Source organism: Panthera tigris, chromosome F3 (genome assembly GCF_018350195.1).
Source record: "Panthera tigris isolate Pti1 chromosome F3, P.tigris_Pti1_mat1.1, whole genome shotgun sequence".
NCBI lineage: Eukaryota > Metazoa > Chordata > Mammalia > Carnivora > Felidae > Panthera > Panthera tigris.
Window position 1 is genome coordinate 12,069,031 of NC_056678.1, and position 25,208 is coordinate 12,094,238.

Consider the following 25,208-nt stretch of genomic DNA (forward strand, 5'->3'; position numbering starts at 1 on the left):
CGGGCGCGCGGAGGCCGCGCCGCGGTCCGTTTGTCCGTCCTTCCCTCTGACTTTCTCCTGCCCCCACTGCCTGTCTCTGCAGAGGTCACCGGAGGCGGGGGCCGAGCACGCGCGCGGCCCCAGTGGCAGCGGGAGCGGCAGCTGCGCCTTCGCTGAGCCCCCGAACCCCCAAGGGCAAGAGGAGCGCGTGGCGGACCAAAGAGAGCCCGCGAGCGGCCGTGCGCCCACCAATAGGTGCGGGGCTCGGAGCCGCCCAGCCTGCGCGGCCCCTCCCTCCGCCCCCGCCGCCGCCTCCCCCTCCTCCCGCTCCTGCCTCTGCCCCTCCGGCGCGCGTCTGGCACTCGGAGAGCCGCAGCGGCAGCGGCGGGTGCAGCTTGCGGAGAGCCGGGCCGGGGCCGCCGACCAGCAGCCGGGGAGGACGCCGGGGCGCGCGCCGCACTCACCCACCCTCAGCCCCCGCGGCAGCCGCTGACCCGCCACCATGGCCCGCGGAAAAGCCAAGGAGGAGGGCAGCTGGAAGAAATTCATCTGGAACTCGGAGAAGAAGGAGTTTCTGGGCAGGACCGGCGGCAGCTGGTGTAAGTACGGCGCCCGCGGCTCTCCCCGCCACGGTGCCTTCCCCGGCCCGGGCGGCGCATCCCTGCGCAGGCTCTGCGGACCTTTCTCGGGTCTCGCGCCGCCCAGGGTGGAGCGGGGTCGGCGGCGGGCGCCGCTCCGGGCGCGCGGGCCTGGGCTTGTCATCCAGTGCGGAATGCGGGGGCCCCCAGGATGGGCGCGGGGGTGGGGGCGGGAGCGCGCGGGGCAGAAGGTTCTACGGATTGCCACGGTCTTTTCTTGGTAATTTGCAATCTGTCCGAGCTACGCGCGAGCCCTTCCCTCCTGGGAATGGTCAGGCCCTGGGAGACTAGGTTTGGCTGTCCCCGTAGTCAGTGTCCCAAGTCCTGAAAATTGAGATTTGAGGCGGCGAGAGAACCTCACGATGGTAACCGGATCGGATGCAGGCGAGCTTGTGTGTTATAGCAGTTTTCTAGTCTAAATATGTACCTCAAAAGGCGCGGCGGGGGTGGCGGGGGGGGGGGGCGCAGAACCCATCCACATTGCAGTATTTCTTGGCTGTGCCCAGACTTTATCCCAGTGACCTCCCCTGGAGTCATTACAGCCCAGAAGTGGCCCAGGAAGCCCCGAAACCAGTCTGGATGTTTTCAATGTCTGCACACACAGATGCGGAATCAGTAGGTTGGGTTGATCACCGTGAAAGGTTAGCGTAAGAAATAAACGGCATAGAGAGAGGCAGATTCAGCCCACCTTACAAGATTTGGGGCAGCCTGTTGCTTGACTGGATGGACTTTTTTTTTTTTTTTTTTGCCCCTCGTTGAAAATGAGATACCTTGTTTTCCGCCTCCCTCCACCGGAAGGGTGACATTTTTTTTTAAAGGTCATTTTGAAGGGCAGAGTTGTAGGCAAATGCAGAAGAGTCGTGACTGCAGAAGGGAGAGAAGAAGGGAACTTCCCCCCCCCCCCCTCCTGCATCACTGCCCCCTCCTTCTGGAGGATCACCACCACCACCACCACCACCACCACCACCACCACCACCACCACCACCACCACCACCACCACCACCACCACCACAGCTGCAGCCACTGAGGGTGCGCTGGCTAGGGCCTGATGCGGTGTTCCTGATTGGGAGGATCTGTGGCCATCACAGGAGAATGAGTCAGGGAAACCGTGCTTGGCTGACATTTTGAATTGGAAGAAGCTAGATGTATGATTTTTGCAAAGAAGAAAAAAAAAAACGCAGCCTGTCGTGGGTCTCTTGGCTGAAAAGCAAAGGGTTAATAATGCATCACACTTCAAGGTTAGTCAAGGTGAAACCGCATTCCAAGGTATTACAAGGAAGCAGCATAGGTATTCTGAGTCATGGTAGACGTAGGTCTTTAAAGTGAGGTCCTTTAGCTTGTGTTTTTTATTTTATTTTATCTTGGAGGAGGCTGTGTTCTTCAGTGGGATTATTGCCATGGTTTCTCTGGCATAAAGATAGCTCACTGTTTTCTCAACATGGAAGGGAAAACCTGAAGAACTCGGGGTGTGTGTGGGGGGTGACCAGCTCCCTGCCGGGGCGATCTAGCCGTTCCTCACTTGAGCGAGGCCTCGGGGGTGCACTGCGGAATGGGGCCCCCTTCTCCCCGACGCACTGGAGGCTCCAGCCCTGGCAGGTGGACCCCAGCCTTGTCGTGGGTCAGGGGCTGCCTGGGACTCCGGGCATATTGTGAAATTTGTTTGCCCCTCTTGTAAAATAGATTTCTTTCCTCATTCCAGTTCCAGAATAATATTTGCTTTAGAAGGTAAGGCAGGATGGGCAGACTTGTTCTTTAAGCTGACATTTAATGGGGCAGCACCTCCCATGTGTGAGAGAAAATGGGTGCACACGCGTGTGTGTATTAATTCTGGCGTCTCGATCCCACGTCCAGCAAGGTGCCAAGACACTGATTTATGAATGCAGGCGCCGGGATTCCCGTCTCTGCCCGTCTCATCTTAGCTTCTGTTTTCCAAGGTACAGGTGCCGGGCTAAAAATTCAGTTTGGGTTTTGCACTCATTTGTCTCTTGTTTGGCAACGTAAGAAACGACAGACCCTCTCGTAGCAGAGACAGTGGCGGCAGTCGCTGTCCCCTGTGGACAAAATGCTACCTTTCCAGCACTGGGCCCAACATGGATGCCCTTGGGACGAGGGCAGGTCGCCCTTGGCTCGGCTTTGCTTATAGGTAGATTTTCACCAAGATGGACGCAGGAGCCTTGCCTGTCACCTGCTGGAGAAATGGCAGCATGCAAATCACCTGCGGTTTCCACCTTTTCATTAAGTTAATGCAGGCATTGGTAGGTGTTGATTATGTTTACCGCTGGGCCCAGATGCCAGTCTCCTTTTGCCCGTGACCCTTTGAAGGGTACTCATTCTTTTTCTAACTGGGAAATCTCTACGTTACTTGTATTTTTTTTTTTTTTTTTTTAAAGAAGACACATTGCTTAAGAGGGGAAAATGCCTGTAAAACTTACCTTCTGTGTCACCCTGGCCAGTTGGTACAATCTGTCTAGCTTTTCTTTTTGAGCAGCCCCTGGTCACCTGCGTGCTGGTGAGCTCCCCGCATGGGCCCCCCAGACGTTCACGTTCCTCTAACCAGGTGACCTTGGTTCACAGCCGTAACTGGGGAGATTTTGCTAAGTGACATCTTGGAGCAAAAGAGAAAAATCCCTCGCTTCTCTCAGGGTATGCTGTGGAAAAGAAGGGAAAGGCTGGATCTTCGTCAGCTTCATCAGCGTGCCTGCAAAAGGACTAATTTTCCCGGGGCTCTGTTTGTATTTTCAGTTGCAGCCACAATTAGGGACCTTCTTAAGTAAGTCATTAGAGTTAGGTGTGTGGAGTCGGCACGAGCATTAAAAACGGCTCCAGTTGTTGGGAGAGCTAAGTGGAGTTAAGCTAAGAGCACCGAGACGAGGTGGGGGGCCACAGAAGAAGCGGCTGCAGCAGCTCCTGGCTGACCGTGTTATGTGTTATACCAGCTCTCGCACCTCTTAGGAGCGCGGTCGCTGGAAAATTTTCCAGATCTCTTGACGTCACAGCCTTACCATTTGCCTACTGCTGCTTGGATACAGAATGCAGCACTTAACCCTTGTCCTGCCGGGAGGCAGTGATTGAGCCGGGCAGCTGGGGCTCCGGATCATACAGTCTTTCCGCTTTTCTTACCTTTTGCTTGTGGCCTGGCCTTTTTCCCTTTTTTCCTGATAGAGGAGAAAAAGGGTAACGATTAAACACTTTGGTCTTAGGTGCGTTTGGCTTGGATTGTTTTACTAACGCTCCAGCATGATTTTCCCGAACCATGTACTTGCTGGTTGGAAGGCTGGCCTTTGAAATGCAGGTCAAGGGCAACGTGGCTACCTCCTGTGACAGTGTGCCTGCTCGCTCTTTCCCTCCGTCCCTCCGCCTCTTCTTTTCTACGAGGCTTTTGTTCTGTTTTGTTCTGGACTTTTGCCCGAGGACCCCAGCATTCACCGCCTGAGATCTGGAGGTTTTGAGAAGTAACCCGAGGCTCCTTCGCGCAGTCCTGTTTCGGACTCAATAACCTTCCGGTTCGCCTGCTCCCATTCCTGCGTTCGAGGCGAGTCGTTGGCCGGCTCGGGGCTGCCGGGCGATGCCTAGTACAGCCTGTTACTATGTGGCTAATCGGGGAGATAATCCTCGTAAACCAGTAACTGATAGCCTCATTCCCGTCTGTGGGCTTCGTGCTGTTTTGCTTCTTGTGTTTTTGCTTTTGCAGCCAGCTCAGCCCGTGTCCTGCTGTCCTGCTAGCTGTGGGAAAAAGAAAATGCAGCTCGTCGAGCCAGTCAGTATTCCGGGTCCAGGCAGAATATGGAATAAAAATACGCTTGCCGTTTTTACTACAGGGTTTTTCCTTTTTTCTCCCTCCTCCTTGTTTGGCGCCCCTGAAGGAAAACACAGTGTGTTTAGTCCGTCATACACATCAAGAGGCGGGGAGACAGAAAAGCGCAGAAGAGCTTCACGCGGTTTCTCGGCATTCGTTGCCCCATCCCAGCAGAAAAACTTGCAGGCGTTCGAATGTTTGGAGAAGCCGCAGAGCCTGGATTGTAGTTTCAAAATGTCAAGGGATAAGCAAAGAAAGAAAACCTACGTCTCTAAGGGAGTATAGTGTCATATTTGAGATGCATTGCATAAGCACACAGACATGGCCCTAGATTTTATTGGTGATCTTCATGAACAGTTTTTTATTGAGGCAGAAAAATTATTTCCTGTAAATAATCTTAGTTCTAGCAGAACATTCCTCTTACCCTTACCTACCCCCAACGCACACACACATACACACACACACACACACACACACACACACACAGTAACGGAGGGCTGCCTGTCTCTGTTTTTACCCCACCGTGGGGGGGTGGGGGGTAGTATGGTCCACTCTGAATCAGTGTCAGAAAAGGAAACTCCAAAGACAGGCTGGAGGGGAAGGCAGGAAGGAAGTCCCTTCATCTCCGAGGTTAGCCTTTCATTCTGCGGGTGTGACTGTCTCACAGCCTTCTGTTTCTGTCTGTCCTCCTTGCAGTTAAGATCCTTCTGTTCTACGTGATATTTTATGGCTGCCTGGCTGGCATCTTCATCGGAACCATCCAAGTGATGCTGCTTACCATCAGCGAATTCCAGCCCACATACCAGGACCGGGTGGCCCCCCCAGGTAACGCGAATACGTTCAGCTGTTCCACGGGAAAGACGGGTGCCACATTTTCACGCAAGAAGACATTTTTCTGAAAATTGTCTGTTAACGCGCTGGTAGACCGAGCCTGGTTTGATACGAAAACGCAGGACTGCTCAGTGTTGTGGCCAGGCCTCCTGCCCGCATTGCAGACACAGCTCCGGGGCTCCCCCGCGTCTTCCCAGCTCTGCGGTGAGGGGTGAAGAGCCTCCCCCCCGCCCGCCCCCAGGCCTGCACCCTCCCCAGCTGCGGGACTCCCGATGAGGCCGCGACCTCCCCCACTGCCCAGCAGGTCAGTTAGTGGGGTCACTACAGGGCCCTTCAGGCTCAGGCGCATTTTTCACTTTCTTGAGGGGACTGCGACTCTGATAAATCCTTTAAAAAAAAAATCACTTCAGCTCCTGTTTAGCAAGACGAAGTTAGTTTTAGGGATGATGAGAAGCTCGGAAGTGGCCAGTTACCCAGAGGGACAGGAGCCACGGCTTCAGGAGTCCACTCTCCCACCTGCTGTTGACTTAGCTTGACCTTGAACGACAACACACTCTCCTCTCACTTCTCCGTGTTTGTACCTGCTTGTTCAGTAGGAGTCTTACTGCTTGGCTGTCTAGACCCACTTTGCAGTTTCACTGTCTCCTTTAGCTGTGACCTGGGAGCTGTGCACAGCCGTCACCGTGCCCTGGGGAGGCCCACTGCCCATATGCCTGACGCTGGCAGGAAGACCAGACAGGAGGGCGACCACAAACCCGACCGTGCTCAGTGGCTCTTCTCAAATTCATTGTCGGGAGGACCCAGAGACAGGAAATGTTGCGCAGTTTCCGGGTTCTTGCGTTATAAATGACCTTGAGGCTGCCGCTGGGGGGGGGGGTGGGGATGACGTGTCCCCTCTCCATTTTCCCTGGCAAGTGTTTAGTAACAGCTGCATTAGGTGACAGTCTGGAGGCCGTCTTCACGGCCCTGAGCAGCCTTGGTCAAGTGTGGGAAGTTTGTTGCAAACTTCTTGTGCCCATCTCCTTCTTGGGGTGTGAAGGACTCCAAGGAAGATCTCCAGAACACGGAGGTGGCCAGCGCCAAGTCAAATAGTCGTCCGCTATTAGAAATCCGTAGACATGGCCAGATAAATCTAGATCTAGGGGATTTTGGAAGCGGGGGAGAAAAACCAGTCGTGTAAGTAATATAAAACAACTTTAACCTGCTTGATAATCCACAGTTTCCAGCAACTGTTTCCCAACATCGGTAGGTGAGTGGAAAGGCTGAAGCAGAAACGCTGGTGTGTGCAGAGAAATGTAGGATCTTTACAGGTTGAATGCGGCTTTTGGGACAGGAAGGCGTGGCATGTCCCCTCCTGGTGGGATTTTTGTGGTAGCATTAGCAAGCGTCCTATAAATTTGTGCAGACCCTTATTTTTCTTTTATTTTTGTAAGCCCTCGGAAAGCGGTTCTTTGATTACGATGCTACTTTATAATTGTTCTCCAACTGAAAGCTGCAGGTTGACTCCAAAGCCAAGCATTTAATTTCCTAGCCTCAAAAAAAGTGCTCCTTGTCTGTGTAAACCGTGGGGAGTCAGCCTCCTAATAAAAGTAAACCTTTTCTTCCCGTTCTTTGCAGAAAGGGTGATTTCACTTTCAAAAAGCAAAGGCTAAAAGTGCCAGACCTTTTAAGCGGGGACCTGCCAATGACCTTGCCTCGCAAATCTGGTGAGGTGCTCGGTCCTTGCCCTCTTTCCCCACCTCCCTCCCCCTCCTTCAGCCCCTTCCTAAAAGGCACGTTCTTCGTCCCTATATTTAGTGTCCTCAGCAGTCGGGCTGACCCGACAGGCCGTCGCTTCTCCAGAGCACTGCTCGTGTCTCATTGTGGAAATATGCGTTCCCGTTCTTTGGCCCGAGTCATAGGAAAAGTGCTTCCTCGGATCCCCTTCTTCCCTGACCTGCTGCCTGGGCCCTTTATCTTCGTCATTTCTTTTCTTCCTCATCCACCACCTTGCCAGGAGCGTCTAGGCCCAGCCCCTTTTACCCTCACCTTCCCAAGGGACGTGACGCTCGTTCGAAAATGATAGTGGCCTTGGAGCAGGGAGGCCAGGTGGGCAGAGCCCTTGGTGGCGAGAAGTGCATCCCGGCACCGTCGTGCGTGCTCCGAGGGGACCCCAACGGGACCCTCCCCCTGGCATCTGTCGGAGCGGAGCTCAAGAATTTGTTTCTGACAGGCTGTTCCTTCGGTCTGCAGGCCGAACACGCTGCGGAAGAATGCCCCGGCGATCTTTCGGCTTCAGTGTTGGTAGCTCCAAGCTTCCGTTATCGTGAAAGTTGTAGGTTTCACGAACCCCGCATGCTTAAGTCAAACGAAGCTAGTGAGTGGGAAAGACTTGGTACATCACTTAAAGATTTACGGACTTATCGATGCTATTATTAGCCGTGTCGGAGGCAGGAGCACAGAGCGGGCCTGACTCACTCTGAGCGTGAGCACGCCTCGCTACCTTGTAACTAGATCTCGTCTAAGTAACACGTGCGATCCTGGCCCGATGAAAGGGTGATGGAAGGGTGGCGATCGTGCGGGACATTTGGGTTTGACTGTAATGTTGGCTAAGCTGATAGGCCGAACGTGGAAGTCTCAGTGGGGGGACCAAGGTACAGAATGGAGGTGAAATTTAAGGAGAAAAAAAGGATAGCGTGCTGTTTCTGGGCCTGAGCGATGGTGGCCCTTCGTGCCTGGGACCCTCCTTACAGAGTCGTCGTGTTGCTCTGGGATAGTGGAACGGGTCGGCCCCACAGCCTGGAGGGCACACAGGGAGAGCTTCAGCTGCCATACGAGGTTGAAATACACCAAATTGTTCTGTGAGTCAGAAATGGTTGATTATTGGCCATTTGACATCGCTTGACCTAAATACGAGAGCAGCCTCAAGTTCGTAAGCCACGGTACAGGTTTCCACTGTCAAGCTGACCTGAGAAGGAAAAGCAGGAACTTTGAAGGTGGACACAGTCCCCACCATTCCGTGCCCTACTTCATCTCACTGAGCCTCAGTTGTCTCATCTGTAAAATGGGACTCCTACTCTGTGAGGATTTAATGAGTGTATGTAAAGTGAATGGGACCTTCTAGTGGCCAGCCTCGTGGCATGAAACAAAGGGTAGTTATTAGCAGCCACTTCTGTTCTTGCACTGGAGGCAGCGGTTTCCTTTCAGGTACTGAATTCAGTATTTCTAGACTGAGCCCTGGGTGACCCCTCAGGGCTGCTTTGTCCACACTGGTTTCACGAAGTGAACAGCATCTTGGCTCTCCACGAAAAGCGTTCGGGAGAAATTGGATTAGGAAACCTGCTGAGAGGTTTTTTTAAGTGAAATCGAAGTGACCTTGTATTTGTTCTGTAGTCCAGCCGCTCCCTTCAAAATACCCACGCTGGCCGGGTGGGCCCTGCCATGCTTTTCTCCCTGGGAGACCCTCTCGGGAAGTCCCCACCGGTGGCTGGTGGCACCCCCTCACTCTGTTCCCTGCCAGACCTGGAGAGGACGGGGGCCGCACGTGCCCACGCTCCCAACCCCGGTCCCCCACGTGACCCCCACGCCCCTTGCTGCCTGCCGGGCGCTATCCTGGAAGGGTCCCCTCCTCCACCCGCCCGCCCCTCCCCCAGCTCCGCTCCCGGAGTCACAGGGGAATGAAGTGCAGGTCACCGTCTGGGGAGATTCCCAGCCGCCCTGCTTCCTGGTAAGTGGGTGTGTGTTCCTGTTCTTCCTCTCCAGCTCTGTGGGGACGGCTTTTCTTTTTGTTTTGAAGAGATAGGGGGTGCCAAAAGAACTATTAACGGGTGCCACGGTACCCAGAATGGGTGGGGGAGGGCGGGGGGAGGGGGTGCAGCCCAGGCCACACTGGCACCCCCTGCAGGTGTGATTTCGTTTGGACCGTGAGAGGGAACAGGGCGCTGTAGTGCAGATCTCAGCGTAATGAAGCAGAATTCTTGAGGAATCACGACATCGGTCTCAGAATTGCTTATTTTTCTCAAACTCCGAATTTCAAGGGGGAGAATTGGAAACACGTGGCTTCCTTCTACTTTGGGTGAATTGCTGTTTCAAAGTGCCAATAGAGTGGCTTTAAAGTCTGTGTGTCTGTCTGTCTGTTGCTGTTTCCATCAGATCCTCTTGAGTTGTAATCTGGGAGCCGACACGATAAATGTGCGGGGCTCCCCCGGCCCGGCCGCCTCTCACGTTCTCCCTCCTTCTCTCCTCCCTCCCTCCCTCAGATGGATCCTGCCAACCTGCCCCCAGAGTTTGGGGCTCTTGATGAGCTGGCATTGGTGGCAGTTGAGATTTCCAGAAGCTACTGTCCAGACCCCTAGTTTGGGCACAGTTTGGGTTTAGGGTGGCAAACTCCAGACTCATTCTTCAGAGTGTCCCCGCCTCACTGTTAGGCCTCAACAGCCCGCCTGCCTGTGCCCTTCTTCGTTTCTAAAGACCAAGATACAACTAATAAGTGAGCTCTTGGGTACACAGGACGCCTGACGATTAACTTAAAAATGTTCTTGGAGCCACAGAAAAATGAGCCTCACTCTGGGTGCTCATTTTAGACAAGTGAGCAGAGTGGTGACCTCTGACAAGCAGGACCAGGCAACAAATAACATGGAGGGATAACGGGGGAAAAAAATGCTGAATCCGTGAAATTTCATTTAGAGCTTTTGTGCCGTGCGCACTCTGTTGTGGAAGGAGCACCAGCCTCACGGTGCCTGCGGTGACATCGGATGGGCTGGGCTGCTCAGGGCGTTTATTCTAGTAATCTCGCGACCCCAGGGCCCATCCGACACAGGCCGCAAGAGAAGTTGGGGAGACGAAGGAGAGTCTAGGGATGTCTATCATCTACGGGCTTCCGATCAGAAAAGTGTGCCCTTCCCCACGTGTATGCATGAATGGACATCATCAGATATGTAGGATATCTTACTTCAGGTCATTGGCCACTTGGCGAACGTTATGTTTCGTATCTAGACGAGTCAAATCTGCTACATATGCTTGTTCTTCAGTCGGTCTTCAACAGAAAAGCTTAATGTAAAATAGTAGGGTTGGCTATTTGTTTACATTTTGTCTATCTATATTTTCCCATTATAAAAGGTGGTATCTTTTATTAGGAAGAAGCACAATTATGAGCTATAAAATATCAAAGACAGGTCCCTATGAAATTAGTTGAGCTTCCAAGGTCCCCTGAACTAAATAATGCTCTCTCTGTTCACCTGAAAGTGAACATAGGACCGTAGGTAAGAGTCTGATGATAAAGGGTGATTCCAGAAGTGCAGGAGGGCCTTCCACCAAAGCGTGTGGCATTTAGCTTAGACGGGAGGAGAGATTTCCTCACGCCAGGCATTGTTGAACATCCAGGCAGGCTCTAGAGAAAATCCAACAATTCTTCTTTAAAAGACTTTCCAAAGGGAGCAAATTCTCTGGCCTCCGGGAGGGTGTCGATGTGACTGTGGCTGACCCCAGGTGGTCGTCAAAGCTGAGCCTACGAAGAAGGCGGGGCAAAGGCTGCTAGTTTCCAGAAAGCACAGAGGCACCTTTTTCCCTGTGCCCTCCCTGAATTTTGTTAGGTAAATCGATACTTACCTTGCAGACATTAAAAAAAAAAAAAAAAAAAAAAAAAATGCTGAAGGGGGAAGATAGTGTGTGTGCATGTGTGCGTATGGATACACGTCCAGATTCTGTACAACATCATACCCCCAGTTTTTTAAAATTCCCGGCTGCTCATCAGCTTGGAATGTGCAGGAGATAAATGGTATGCACGGACCGTGTGCACGGCTACATTTGTGTTTCTTTGCCTTGTGTGCCCTCATTAGTCACCATGGGTGCCCTCCTGGGGGTTTCTGTGGAAAATGATGCCTATTTAGAGTTCTTGGTCTGGTGACCGTGGGGTGAATTAAATGGCTGGTCCAGGCAGCTGTGCTTCCGGATTCACTGGAATAACGGTTCACGAGGCCACAATGGCCATATTCGAGTCTAAATGCTTCAGACTCACAAGTTAGATTGAGGAATTCATAAACTTGCTACATTATAAACCTACTTGGAAACAAAAATAATTCTTACTGGAAAGCCTTTCTCTTCTCGTTTCTTTTACTTGCTAGCCCCCCCCCCCCCCACCTCCTGCTATGAACACCTACTAAAGCCAAAAACTGAATGTTCTCCCGATTTGTTGCTCAAGAGACGGGGAACCAACGAAAGGCAAGCGTAGCTCTGGAAAGCAACTGCAAAGCCGAAGAGTAGTTGTTGTTTTAACTCCCAACTCTTACGTAAAGCTAACGTGCTCATTACAAAACCAAATACGAACATTTCACGTAGGCAAGTTACTCTTTCAGTCCTTCTAGGTGGCTTTGTCACATAATAAGCAAAATGTAATTTAAGGCAAACGGCCCCATCAGGGCAAAGCCATATAAAACTCAGCAGGGTGAATGTCAATTCAAGTTCAGAACACTGGCGAGGCAAAAGGTTGTATCTGTTTCCTGGAATATCATTTGAGACCACAAGCCGGTGATTGGGTGTTCTGCTATCTTTGGCCTCTGGGAGTTACCACTGGAAACAAAGCTCATCCTTGTCTAAAGTTCTGACTAACAACCTGAAGGAGTGGCCAGCGTGGAGTAAAGTATCCAGTCTAGTGAGAATACGGTCGGCAAGGTGGGATTCACATGGCCCTTGGAGGGTGTCCGCGAAATCTTTGGACTCCAAATAACGAAGTTGCCAAATTCGATCGCGTTTCTTTGTCTTTTTTTCCTATGAGTCTGATAATGTAAAGTGAATGATTTAAAGGGTTTCGATACCAGGTCAAGGGTCTTTTCATTTGTTTCTTGTATGGATCTAATTGCTCTAGAGAAATTACTTTTGAATAGCAGAATTTGCCTAATGGTTTGGAGAAGATCCCATCGAGACCTCTCCTAATTAAGATCACCCAGAACAGAATAGGCGAGGGGATTGATGTCCGAGAGATTCAGGAAAAGAACTTCTCAGGCCAGAAGGCTCTGGATGAAGGAAAGGGGAGGCAGAGCTGGTGAGGGATGGAGTGAGACCTTGCCCAGCCTCGGAGGTCGGGGGGGGGGGTTGGTGAGAGCAGACACTTGATCGTGCCCCCACTTGACTGTATGTGCTCCATAGCCGAGGGGTTAGAGAGAGGAACTGATTGCCTGATCCAAATCATGGATGCTTCTTTTCTGGAAGCGACCTTTAGATCAGAAGTTGGGTATCTTAAAAGGGTGGTCACTAAAGCTTATGGCAGTTACACCTTCGAGATCCTTCGGAAACTCCAAAGGGAGACTTTAGCCTACAAAAGACAGGAAGGCATGGCTGAGCTGCCTGGGGTCGGTCTGTCACTGCTGGCCTCCCTCTCCCCCAAGGCTGTGGTATCCCTTCACATGGAAAGGACAGGGCAGTGACTTTGGCTCAAGGTCTGATCCAGCTGGGCACGTCACAGGATTGTAAGACCCTGTGCTTAACTATTTTACCTCTTGGTTTCTCGGCCTCACAGTCGCCGATTTTTCACGCGTTTTCGAGCTGTGTCTCACACGGTAACGCACAGGCTCCGTGGGGCTTAGATGTGAGCCACACTTACCGAAGGGTTCGAGCTCTTGGGCGGAAGTTGGTAGGATTCCGTTACGTGATATTCACGATTTCTCCTTGGCCCCGTCTAGAGACACACGAGGCCAGGTGCGTACAGCTTTGCTGGGCCCGCGATGCCCCTGGGTGTGCAGTAATAATGTCCGCCGTTTCCGCAAATTCGACGCTTAACCACAGAGGTGCTTGCTGATGGGAATCACTGGTGTTTGTCTCTGGCTGAGCGTGAACTTTGCCTTGGCCATCGGTCCCAGGCTCCTGAAAGATGCACTTACTAGCTGTGCCCGTTTGCTCGTAAGGTCCCGGAGCACTGAGTCAGGACGGCCGATGCTTTGGGGTCTCACGCGCATCACCCGGCCTCTTCGAATAGCGGAGACCTCGGACTTGGCAGCACGAGGGCGTGAGAAGCACTCCGCGTAAAGCCGCCGTCTGTCCCCGCGGTCCTTCTGCCTCTGGGAGATCCGAGGAGCACGTCACCCAGTCCCGGAGATGGCACCTTGCCCTGTGACTGGCCCCGGGAAGAGGGACCGCAGAAGGGGCCGGGACAGCCGGCGCTGGATGCCCCTCATGATTAAGTCTTGCCGTGTACTGTCAACGTGCCCTTCGAGGTTCACCTTCCTCCTTTAAAGCCCCCGAGTGAGACTCTCCAGATCTCTGCCGGGCTCGCTGACCACCTGTCAGCATTTTGAGTTTTGCCTCGTCAGCCGCTCTGCCGAGGGACCGCGGCCGGCACCGTTGTCCCTTATCGCTCAGCCGGCGGCCCCTTCCCCACCACCACCTTCCCGAAGGTTAGGGGAGAGCCTGCTGCCTTTCTGATAACTGATCTCCTCTTCGCCCTTCTCTCTGCCCCGTCTCCTGCCTTCTCTCCAAGCCTGGAAACGCCGTGTACCCTGCACGTGCAGATGTTGGTTTCTGCTCTCACTCCCGCCCCCGTCACACGCTGCCCCTGACGTGGATGTCAGCAGACCTGTGGGACGCGGGACAGAGGGGAAGGCGTGTGCCTCTGTCTTCTGGCTGCCGGGCTCTCCCGGGGCCTCAAGGGGTCGGTGCCCATCAGGCCGCATTTCTCTGCCGACTGCAGGGTTATTCCAGGAAAACACCCCGTCCTCCGGGGTTCTGGTGAACCTCTGGCCTTGGGCCTAACCCCGCACTTCTACAAGTCCGGGCTAGTCCCCTCCATCGAAAGGTCTGGTTTCTAAGGCCAACCAGGAATGCTCCCCCCCCCCACCCCGGCCTTGCGCATTTTAGTGGGGCATCCGTCCTACTGACCATACTCTCTCAGGCATGAGATCCCAGCAGAAACTTGCACTCACATTTTATTTTATTTTAATTTTTGCAGGTATGTGCCATTTAAAAAAATTTTTTTTAATGTTTATTTATTTTTGAGACAGAGCATGAGCAGGGGGAGGGGCAGAGAGAGAGGGAGACACAGAATCCGAAGCAGGTTCCAGGCTCCGAGCTGTCAGCACAGAGCCCGACGCAGGGCTTGAACTCACCAGCCGTGAGATCGTGACCTGAGCCGAAGTCGGGACGCTCAACCAGCTGAGCCACCCGGGCGCCCCTTCTGCCACTTTTTATCATATTGTCTCCTTGTGCTACAAATGGTCACAGATTAATGTAGGAAAAGGTGGATTTAAATCGCGCTAGTCATACATTTTTCTGGGGTTTGCAAGAACCTAAAAAATAATATTTTTAATTGTAGCATTCGCTGTTTACTTTTAACTGATGACTGTTGGGTGAGCCAGTCCCGATACTTTTCCTTGGACTCTTCTCCATCGCTGTTGTCAGCTCTCCACCCCCCTGGATTCTTCAGGTCCCGCGTTGTCCTCTCTGAGCTGATTGCTCGTGTCACTTATCAAGTCATTGGTCTCGGGCAGCCCCACACGTTTCCCGTCTTCATCCGTAGTTTTTCCATTCTTCTAGGGAAGTGCAGGCATGGAAGAACTTGCCCCCTGAGCTGCGCCTCCCCCAGGATTTAAGCATTTCTGAAGCTCGAAGCCACCCTTAGTCGCTAGAAAAAATAGCAGCCGTCGAGCCCCAGCCCCTGCCTGTCCTCCCGCCTCGCAGATGGCGCTGCTAAATAGTTCCTGTTCGCTCATCTTCGTCGTGCCTGTGTCACGATCACCACTCTCCGGTTCTAACTCCCCAGAGCCACGGTTCTCAAACCCAAGAGGCTTAAGGATCCTTCAGGCTCGTTAGCGCAGAGGTTGCAACTTGGCAGGTCTGGCGTGGAGCCTGTGGGGCTGCAGGTTTGACCAGCCCCCCGGGGTGACGTGAGGTGGCACGTTGGGGGTGTTGTGCCCAACACAAAGAGGGCGGGTCTGGGGTCTGGAGCCAGGATTAGAATAGGATTGTCAGGTTTAGCAAACAAAATACGGGACACCCAATTAAATTTGGTCATCAGGTAAACCACGAGTCGATTTTTATAGAAGTGTGTCCTAAATATTACATGGGACATAACTTTTTTTTTTTTTTAACGTTCGTTTTGAGAGAGGGGAGCTCATGCTCATGCGTGTGCACGCATGTGAGTGGGGGAGGGGCTGAGAGAGAGGGAGAGTCCCAAGCAGGCTCCTCAACTGACAAAAGGGGCTCCATCCCACGAACTGGAGATGATGAACTGAGCTGACATTAAGAGCCCGTCCCTTAGCTGACCGAGCCACCCAGGTGCCCCGTGGGACATACTTCTATAAAAGTCAGTTGACGGTTTATCTGAAATTCAAATTTAATCAGGCATCTTGCATTCTATCTGGTGATGCAATTGTGCTAGAAAGCAGTGGATTGAAGGGCGCCCAGGTGGCTCAGTCCGTTGAGTGTCTGACTTTTGATTCCGACTCAGGTCACGATCGTGGCTTCAACCCTTGCATCGGGCTCCTTGCTGACAGTGCAGAGCCTGCTTCAGATTCTCTCTTCTTCTCTCTCTCAAAATAAACTTGAAAAAAAAAAGGCAGTGGATTGAGTCACCACCCATCGCCCCTGTCTATAGTGCTGTGTAGTATTATTCAAATACCTATCTTAGGAAGTCTTGTGATGGCAGAGGCTTTTGAAAATTAAAGACTGAAAGGTTGGTTAAGGGGCACCTGGGTGGCTCAGTCAGTTAAGCGTCCGACTTCGGTTCAGATCTCGCGGTCTGTGAGTTCGAGCCCCACATCGGGCTCTGTGCTGACAGCTCAGAGCCTGGAGCCTGCTTCGGATTCTGTGTCTCCTCTCTCTGCCCCTCCCGTTCGCGCATGCTCTCTCTCGCTCTCTCTCTCTCTCTCTCTCTCTCAAAAATAAACATTTAAAAAAAATTTTTTTAAATCGTTGGTTAAAAGAGTGAAAATCCAGGGAGGGTAATTATACTTCGAATTTTTACCACTGGCCCTTGACTTGCTCAGAATACCCACTTGCTTTTGGAATGGAAAGCAAGGATGGCAACTGCACGTAAAGGCCAAGTTCATCCAGTTTGGGTTAAAAGATGCACAGAAATACTCCGTTGAGTAGTCTGGAGTCTTGTAGAGTCTGGGGTGGTCATCTGTTCCGTACAGGAAGGAGTCAAAGACCTCTGTGCTCAAAGGCTTGCTCGCAGTCAGGGAAACGAGTTTCCTGCACGATGTGCGAGCTGGGTATGCGTCTTGTTGACCACGAGCATGTGGGACTGTTGGCCACATAAGGATTCTGGAGTGCTGCATACACACATCGAAATCCTGGTTCCACCTCCTCTCTGTGACCTTGGGCCAGGCGCTTAGCCTTTCCGTGCAGTGTTTTCATTCATAAAATGGCGATAATGCCTATCAGGGAGTGTTGCTGAGTAAGTAAAATGATCTAGGATAGCAAGACGCCGTCACTGGTACTCAGGTACTCAATCAAAGTGCCACAGAAGTGATTTTACAAGAGAGGCAAGAATTTAACCTGTTCTTTTTAGTAGGTGCGATGAGTGAAGGATGGTTCGTACGTTGTGAACCTGCTTTGGGATTATCTTGGCTGACTGCCTTCTTACTAACAGTTTTCTGTGTTTTTCTACCTGGTCTAGGATTAACACAGATTCCTCAGATCCAAAAGACTGAAATTTCCTTTCGCCCGAACGACCCCAAGAGCTATGAGGCATATGTGCTCAACATAGTTAGGTTCCTGGAGAAGTACAAAGATTCAGCCCAGAAGGATGAAATGATTTTTGAAGATTGTGGCAGTAAGTAGACTCATCTTGGACGTTTGTGGTTGGTTCATTCTTACTTCCCGTTTCTATTTGTTATCTAACAATCGCAAGATCGACCCTTGAAGTAATTCAGTGATTGAACCCTGGCCATATTGAGAGGACACTGTTTTCTTTTCTTTTTGTTTTTTTTTGTTTTAAAGCGAGATGACTTTATGGTTTAGGCTTGGATGCAATGGAGAAACAATGTAGCTTCAAGTATTACGATTATCAGCATTTGAAAAGCATCTTATTTTAAAAACACTCCAGGCACCCTTCCGACTCACAGACCACAATTACAGTTACGGTTCTCTTACACCCATTGATTTCGAGAGGCACGATTGTTTATATTTCCAGATTTCTGCCTCGGCCCCCAGGGCTTTCTCTTGCGATGGCTCTTTGACATAATTGGCCGTAACTACACTGATACGGATAGAGGATGATTTCTGGCCAGGGTAGAGGCCTTCCTAGACCCTGCTGGGGGTGGCTGGTGCAGTACGTCTCCGGTAGCCGAGCATTTGGATGAGGAAATGACCGATGAATGGCGAAGGGTGGCTCTTGGTTTCATTAAGCCACTGGCTGGAATACATTGCCTGGCGTGTGCATTATCCAGCCGTGTTTTCGTACCCACTTAGACGGGATGTCCGTCTGAGTTACGAGGCGGTGCCTGTCCTTCCTGTCCTGCCAACACCAGCTCCTTATGGGGCGAACTGTCACGTTAAGCCATCCGGAAAAGAGTGGAAGAAATATTTTCACTACCTTTTTCCTTAGGACTTAAAGGGGGTTTTCGTCTCACTTTGCAGTAACTCAAAGGCCTGTATGTTCAAAGGCCTGTATGAAAGTCATTAGGGTGAATCACTTCACTGGAGGCCGACTGAGTTGAGGCACTTGACCGTTTGAAGGGAAAAGAGTTAACTTGTGACCTTAGAAATACAAATTTTGGCGTTTGCATCGGTTTCCTGTAGGATGCTTTTGTACTAACTCTGAATTCTCTATTTCGTGCGCTCTCTCTCTGGCTTTGTTATGGGCTGTGAATAAAAAATACTACATTACAATTTCTCAGCTGAACAAATGCCAGGAAGAAGTCCCAGCTTGAACAAGCAAACATTGAAAAAAAAAAAAAAATTGTCTTTAAACCTTGAACAGTGGCGAAAAGGAAGAAAAGAATTCTTTCCTTACCGTTTAACCTGCTAATTAGGGGCACGGACAGCGGCTTAGCCGTGGCCGGGCAGCTGTGACCAGAAGCCTCCCAGTTCTGAAAATTACTGATGCTCCTTTTCATTTGTGCTCTAATTGTAATGTCCCTGTTCATGAGCTCAGTGATGTTGACCTGTGTCAGTGAGGCTGACGGGTGATCGGGTTTCCTTTCAGCCTCCTCACTGGCTGAGTCACCCGTTATTTAAAGGAAGAGACACATGGCCACAGACCACACATCACGCCCCAATCATCAAAGCCCCGTGAAGCCATGACGCGGGGTCATTTACCAGCAATTGCTTTGGGTAAAAGACGTTTCCCGCGTCCGTGAGATCAGAGGTGGTTTGCTGGGAATCCGCGCCTTCGTTCAGGCCGAGCACTAAATGCAGACCGGCCCGGTCTTGGGATGGGTCGTGGTGACCAGGAGGGACCCTCTCCGCTTCCTTTCTCAGGGGCGCCGAGGGAGTCGTTGGTATGTTGTAAGCACGGTGTTTGCGTTTTCAGATGTGCCCAGCGAAATCAAGGAACGGGGAGAATTCAACAACGAACGGGGAGAGCGGAAAGTGTGCAGGTTCAAGCTCGAGTGGTTGGGAAATTGCTCCGGAATAAACGATGAGACTTACGGCTACAAAGAGGGCAAACCGTGTGTCCTCATAAAGCTCAACCGAGTTCTGGGCTTCAAACCTAAGGCAAGTAATGTTTGAAGTCCTAGAACTTGAGCCGTTTTCATTTGGGCAGAGCATCTAATAGGCGTGAGGAGAGCATAGAAAGAAGGGTTAGTCTCCCCAGTGGCGACTGACTTTCTTTCCTTCCTTCCCCTTCCCCTTCCCCTTTTATTTCCTTTCGTCCTTTTTATTTCTTTTTTTGGGGGGGGGGTACTGAATGAGAATGAGATTTCACTGCAAAACGAGAAGCTGGACACCATTCAGACTGAACTTTGATAACCGTGGTGTTGGCCTTGGATACTGTTGCAGCTTCGAGTGGGTAAACGGGACTTGAGGCCACTGAAAAATGGCACCTTGGCATCATTCACCATTAGGTGGGGCGATAGTTGACTCTTTAAAAGAAGGAAAAGTATATTGGTGTTATCTCTGCTCTTCCAAAACTGGTTATTTCACTCTGTCCTTCAGGTCAGGGGAAATAGAGCCGCGCTTTTCCCTTCGGTGAGGCTGCTTCCCGCAGCTCTCCCGCATCCACTCTCCGGATGGGGGAGCACTGCCCTTCCATGCAGGGTTCTCAATTGTTAATATTTTTAAAAAATTTGGTTTTGAGTTTACTTATTTTTGAGACAACGCGAGCGGGCGGAGGGGCAGAGAGCGAGGGAGAGAGAGAATCCCAAGCAGGCTCCACGCTGGCAGCCTGGAGCCCGATGTGGGGCTCAAACTCCCAAACCGTGAGATCGTGACCTGAGCCGAGACCAGGAGTCGGGTGCTTAACCGACTGAGCCCCGCCAGACACCCCGAGTTTTTAATTCTGATAGGAATTGACTGCGGGGTGCTGAGTGACATGAGCAAACCTAACTTCATTTCCGGACCCTGGCGCTCTCGTTCGTTCGCTTTCTGCTCTGTGCCATTACTTTGTGGCCACGATGCTTGCTGCTCCCGAGTCGTATTTACAAAAAGAAAACCGAGGCCGAGATGAGAAGTTCTAACTGAACCCTGTGGGGCGCCTCAAACTCCTTTACCATCTCCGGAGGGTGTGTGGGATGGACGGTTGCCCGGCTGGCCGACGCGACGGCCCTGCCGCCACGGAAGCTGGCGCACCTCGCTCCCGACAGAACTTCAGTCTTCTTTGTACTGGAGTTAGGATGTGCTGGAGGAGAGATGGTGAGAAGCGTCCCGTCACACTTCCGGCTGGGCTGCATCCGCCAGGGAGCTCTTCGCCTAGCCCAACCGGCTGTTCCGCCACGAACGGGATTGGTGCGGTGGCCCGAAGGGAAGGCGCCTCTTTCTGTCCAGTCCGGTTTGTCTCTGGTCTCCCCCCGCTGCCACCCTCTAATTCATCACCCCGTTTTGTCGTTAGGAATTCTTGTCAGAGGGTGTGGTACCCCAGGGTGTCCTCGAGGTGCCTGTTGCCTCGCCCTCAGAGGGGTACGTTCTGGCAACTTCTTCATCAACGAGCATTTTCTCTTCGTGTCTTTAACGGTCATGGTGGTGCTGGCCGAAAGGTCCGAGGGAGTCCGATCTAGATGGTCGGTTTCTTGTGTTCTACAACAAAGAGCATCAGAAACAGTAGTTCTCTAGTGATTCGCAGAATTGCCCCTTTTATCTTCGGTTAGGCTGTGTATGTGTTACGTCTCCTATCGAGACTCCCGTCCTGACCTGGTCGAGCAAGCGGGTGGCTGTCTTTGGGGAACGATGCTCATCACACCTCTCCTGAGGTGGTGTGGGGCCGGGGCTGTAGGAGGGAGCGCTCTAGACGGTTCCTCACGGCGGGGATCTTCAGAGTGTACTCTGGGCCCCTTCAGGGGGTTCGCGCTTTCACAAGACCCCTTCACGCGGGGCCCAGCTGCCTTTACCCGTTTTCATATAGGACTTGACAGAAAGAGTTGGAAATGCTCCTTAAATGGCAGCGCGTCTCCCAGAGAGTCAAAGGGAAAAACAAAAACCGAAAAAAACCAAAAAAAACACCTGCTTGAGGGAACCGGGTGGCGTGATTTATTCACGGGGTAGGAGGAAAGCCCAAGTTTCATCAAAACAAATGTCAACCAACCTTTCCGTCCAATTATTACGACCTTCTTAATGAGGAATATTAGTGCCGGGTTGGCCTTTATTTTCCACCGTCCTTGAGGAACGTTTGCCACCCTGGGTTACGCTGGGAGTTCCGCGTGGCGCCGGGCCGCGTCGCAGCCTCGCTGTGGCCTCGCGGAACGCGGGCACGGACTTGTGTTTTGCGCTTTGTTACCGGAGTTGACTCTTCGTGCCCCGTGGGTGCCCGTTTGTGCTCCAGGCCCCCTTGGGTTTTTCAGAAGTCGTGGGAACTGACTCACAGACTCGTTGACCGGCGTGGGTTTGTATTTTTAGCCTCCCAAGAATGAGTCGTCGGAGGCGTACCCAGTGATGAAGTATAATCCCTACGTCCTGCCCGTCCAGTGCACCGGCAAGGTAAGGGGGCGCCTAGTTACCAAAGGGGGGGGTGGGAGGGGAGACCGGGTGGGACCGTCGTCCGTTAGAGGTGCAACTTGGACGGGGGAAGCGAGGCCTGTCGCTTCCGGGCACGGGCCTCGATCGAGCCGTAGCGGCGCGGGGTAGAATGTCTGAGAGAAAGCGGTAACAAGACTCAGACCGTACGTGGGTTTCTCCACGAGAACAAGAAACCGAATTACCGGGGTCGAATCAGCCGGAATCTTGGTTTACTGGACCGAGAGGTGAACCAGCCCACACGGGGCCTCTCTGGCCCCCGTGGCGTGTGGCACGTTCGAGGCCACCTTTTTGTTTTGTTTCGTTTCGTTTCGGACGGTTTCCCATTAAAAAAATGTGTTTGGGGCTTTTCTGGAAAAAACAACGAAAGCTGTAACAGCGCGTGCTCCCTTTAGACCTGAAACTAGGCTCCTGCTGGATGGATCGTTTACAGAGAGGGCAGACTGAGGAAAGGGGGTGTCTGGGAACATCCCCATTTTATGGCCACACCGAGAAAGCAGATGGACGCCGAGAGAGTGAGAGGCGGTTACCGAGCCCCTCGGGGAGGAGACCCCTGAAGTGCCATCCACTGGGCGACCACCGGTGGCTTTCTGACTCCCGGTGGCAGGTCCCTTTCTCGGGGTGCGGGCTCTGGAGACCTGCTTGGTTGGCCTTTGCCGCGGTTCCCTCCCTTGCGCCGCGAGAATAGGCTCCTTTTGCGACCGCTCCCGCGGCTGCCGGGGAGCAGGCCCTGCGCGTGCGCGGCCTCCCCTCGCGTCCGCGAGGCGGCCGTGTCCTCGGTGGCTGAGGTCCCCCGGCCTCCCGGGGAGGCTGGAGCAGGCGCGTCGGGACGGCGGGCGGTGTCGGGACGGCGGGCGGCCCCGGGGCGGCAGTTTGCGCGCCGCTCCGTGGGATCCCGCGTCGCGGCCGCGACCATGGCCGGCGGCCCGGGCCGCCAGCCGTTACAACCTGTGCCCCTCTGGTTTGCAGCGAGACGAAGACAAGGACAGAGTTGGGAACGTGGAGTACTTCGGCCTGGGCGGCTACGCCGGCTTCCCCCTGCAGTACTACCCCTACTACGGCAAGCTGCTGCAGCCCAAGTACCTGCAGCCCCTGCTGGCCGTGCAGTTCACCAACCTGACCATGGACACTGAGATCCGCATCGAGTGCAAGGCGTTCGGTGAGAACATCGGGTACAGCGAGAAGGACCGCTTCCAGGGACGCTTTGATGTAAAGATTGAAGTTAAGAGCTGATCGCAAGCACAGATCCTTCCCACTAGCCATTTAAAACAGTTAAAGATACAAAAACAAACACCTACTAGTCTTGAATAAACTGTCATACGTATGGGACCTACACTTAATCTCTCTGCTTTACACTAGCTTTCTGCATTTAATAGGTTAGAATGTAAATTTAAAGTGTAGCAATAGCAACAAAATATTTATTCTACTGTAAATGACAAAAGGAGAATAAAAATTGAGCCTTGGGACGTGCCCATTTTTACTGTAAATTATGATTCCATTACTGACCCGTAGTAAGCAGTGTTTCTGGCCCCTAAGTATTGCCGCCTCGTGTATTTGATTTCGTGTATGGTACCATAGGTGCACCTGGTCGTTTTTCAAGCCATGTTTTATCGTATCTGTTTTCTACTTTATGTGAGCGAGGTTTGCCGTCCACGGTGTAAATACTCAACGGGAATAAAACTGGCATGGTACTTTTTTTTTCTTTCTGTTCTTTTGGGTTTGGCTCTTTCGGAGGCAACGGCCCATCGGTGAGCATTTTTAACACACTCCATACATAGTCTCTCTCCCTGTGGTGTCGGGTCTTTTCCTTTGTGTTTTTGTTTCTGTTTTCCTGGGGGTGGGGGGGGGGCTGTCATGGGGGAACTGCCCTTGAAATTTTAAGTGACGCTACAGAAAACACGAAACGGTGATGGGTTGTGTCGTGCTTTGTACCGAATGCCGTCTTGCCGTTCTCCCCTTGTCCTCCAGTATGTTCTGAAGCCGCGTAGGAGACCTGGATCGCCTGTCGCTTTGGCAAAGTGACAGGACTCATTCATTCGCTTTGGACATTTTCTCTTCCTTTCCTTTTTTCCTTTCTCTGGAGGCATCACACGCTGGTGCTGTGTCTTTATGAATGTTTTAACCATTTTCATGGTGGAAGAATTTTATATTTATGCAGTTGTACAATTTTATTTTTTTCTGCAAGAAAAAGTGTAATGTATGAAATAAACCAAAGTCACTTGTTTGAAAATAAATCTTTATTTTGGACTTTATAAAAAGCAATGCAGTACCCCATAGACCGGTGTTAAATGTCGTCTACAGTGCAAAATCCATGTTCTAACATCTATAATAATCGCCAGGAGTACAGTGTTGATCTTGTATTCAGTCAGGTTAAAACAATGGACAATAAAAGAATGAACACGTTCCTCCTGTGCCTGATTCGGTCTTGTCTGACTGCCCCAGCCTGTGACTTCTTAGCTTCCTCTGCTGCTAGTTATCCAAGATCCTGAAGAAGTACTGAACCTGAAAGACAAAGACACGCGAACGAGTGCGTTAGCTCGCCCGGGAATTCTGCCCTCGCGTGGCCGGCCAGAGGCCAGAGCTGACGAGAGCGACAGGTTCATCGGAGGCCGAGACTCCAGCTCTTCGTTCAGAGCTGGACGCTCAGAGGTATCTTGCGGTGTTAACTTCGCCTAGTTTAGGAGACGTGAATTTTTGGTTCCTGCCGGTGTCTCCCTAGGTTCGTCTGTTTAAAAAAAGAAGGTCTGTGGTGCAGTTGAAAAACGGAGGTTGGGTTTGCGGTTCAGTAAATGAAGGTTCACGCCTCGCTTTCTGGTTCGTGGTTTGGCCTGTGTTCTCATTCGGCCATACTTAAAAATTCGCCTTGGCGTGAAAGGAGGCAAAAGGGAGCTTTCTGAAAAACAGCCTCCAGGTAGAACTGAGCCGGAGGCTCAGGATCCCTTAACCCGGCCCGGGCAATACGCACACTGAAGTCAAACTGAAATCATGGCATCGTACTCCCGAGAACGGGAGCCTCTGGCCAAGCCCGGGCGGCCCTGAGAAACGCCTCTGGCGTGGAGCGGGGGTGCCCTTCGGTCCCGCTCCCGTCTCACGACAGACCCGGAGGCCCCGGCCCCTTACGTGACAGCAGGGGTGCTTCAGAAAGAGCGGTGACAGCTCACACGCCCCCCTTGCTGCCTCGCGGTCGCGGTTACCACCCTGCCGATCTGCTTGGTTAACCTTTAAGAATAATACCCGAGGCCTTGCTGGTTCTAGACCAGCCAACGGTTTCATGGCAACTTCATACCAGAGGAGCACGGATTCCTCTTAACAAAAACCGCAGAGGGCACCATGGCAACCGGCACCACAGCTCGGCCACAGTTTTCAGGAGCCTCATTCACAAGGGAGGCGATCCAGCAACGTCCGTAAACGGCGTGCCTGCGTAGAGCTGGTTTCGCGGAATGTCCCCCCCCCCCTCACGCTCCTAGAAGTAGAAGGGGTCGCTCCTAGAACAGGAGAGGGCTCATCTCGCTGGAACAACTCCTCTCCCAGGGAGCCCGTCGGTCGTAAACGAGACGTTTATAAACAGGAAGGGGGGGTGGGGTAAGGTCTGGGGAAAGGAGTATACACACGGGGGACAGGGGTCTGCGTTTTTGAGGCTGTTCTAAGGTCACAACCTCAGACCCGATCCACTGCTCGCACACGTGCTATCCTGAGCCGCCGGGCGCGTGGTAGCGCGCGGGTGCCCTTGCGTGTGTGTGCGTGCGTGCCCGTGTGTGCGTGCGTGCCCGTGTGTGCGTGCGTGCCCGTGTGTGCGTGCGTGCCCGTGTGTGCGTGCCCGTGTGTGCGTGCGTGCCCGTGTGTGTGCACTCTGCCCGTCACTTCGGGATCCTGCCAGAGTCTTG

General features: G+C 52.4%; 2 protein-coding genes across 4 annotated transcripts in view; one reads left to right on the top strand and one right to left on the bottom strand.

Annotated features, from left to right (window-relative positions):
* Positions 1 to 314: 314 nt before the first annotated feature.
* Positions 315 to 23,729, top strand: ATP1B1 (ATPase Na+/K+ transporting subunit beta 1). The gene is made up of 6 exons (XM_042976673.1): positions 315 to 578; positions 5,110 to 5,238; positions 16,832 to 16,987; positions 18,689 to 18,873; positions 21,208 to 21,288; positions 22,294 to 23,729. Exons 1-6 carry the CDS (start codon positions 482 to 484, stop codon positions 22,555 to 22,557), a joined length of 912 nt encoding a protein of 303 aa, XP_042832607.1. The 5' UTR covers positions 315 to 481; the 3' UTR covers positions 22,558 to 23,729.
* Positions 23,544 to 25,208, bottom strand: part of NME7 (NME/NM23 family member 7) — a 256,632-nt gene continuing 254,967 nt past the window's right edge. For all 3 annotated transcript variants that reach the window (XM_007077009.3, XM_042976671.1, XM_042976670.1), the window contains one exon: positions 23,544 to 23,826. In XM_007077009.3, the coding sequence (XP_007077071.2) occupies positions 23,794 to 23,826 (33 nt within the window). In that variant the 3' untranslated portion in view covers positions 23,544 to 23,793. The remainder of the gene's footprint in view (positions 23,827 to 25,208) is intronic.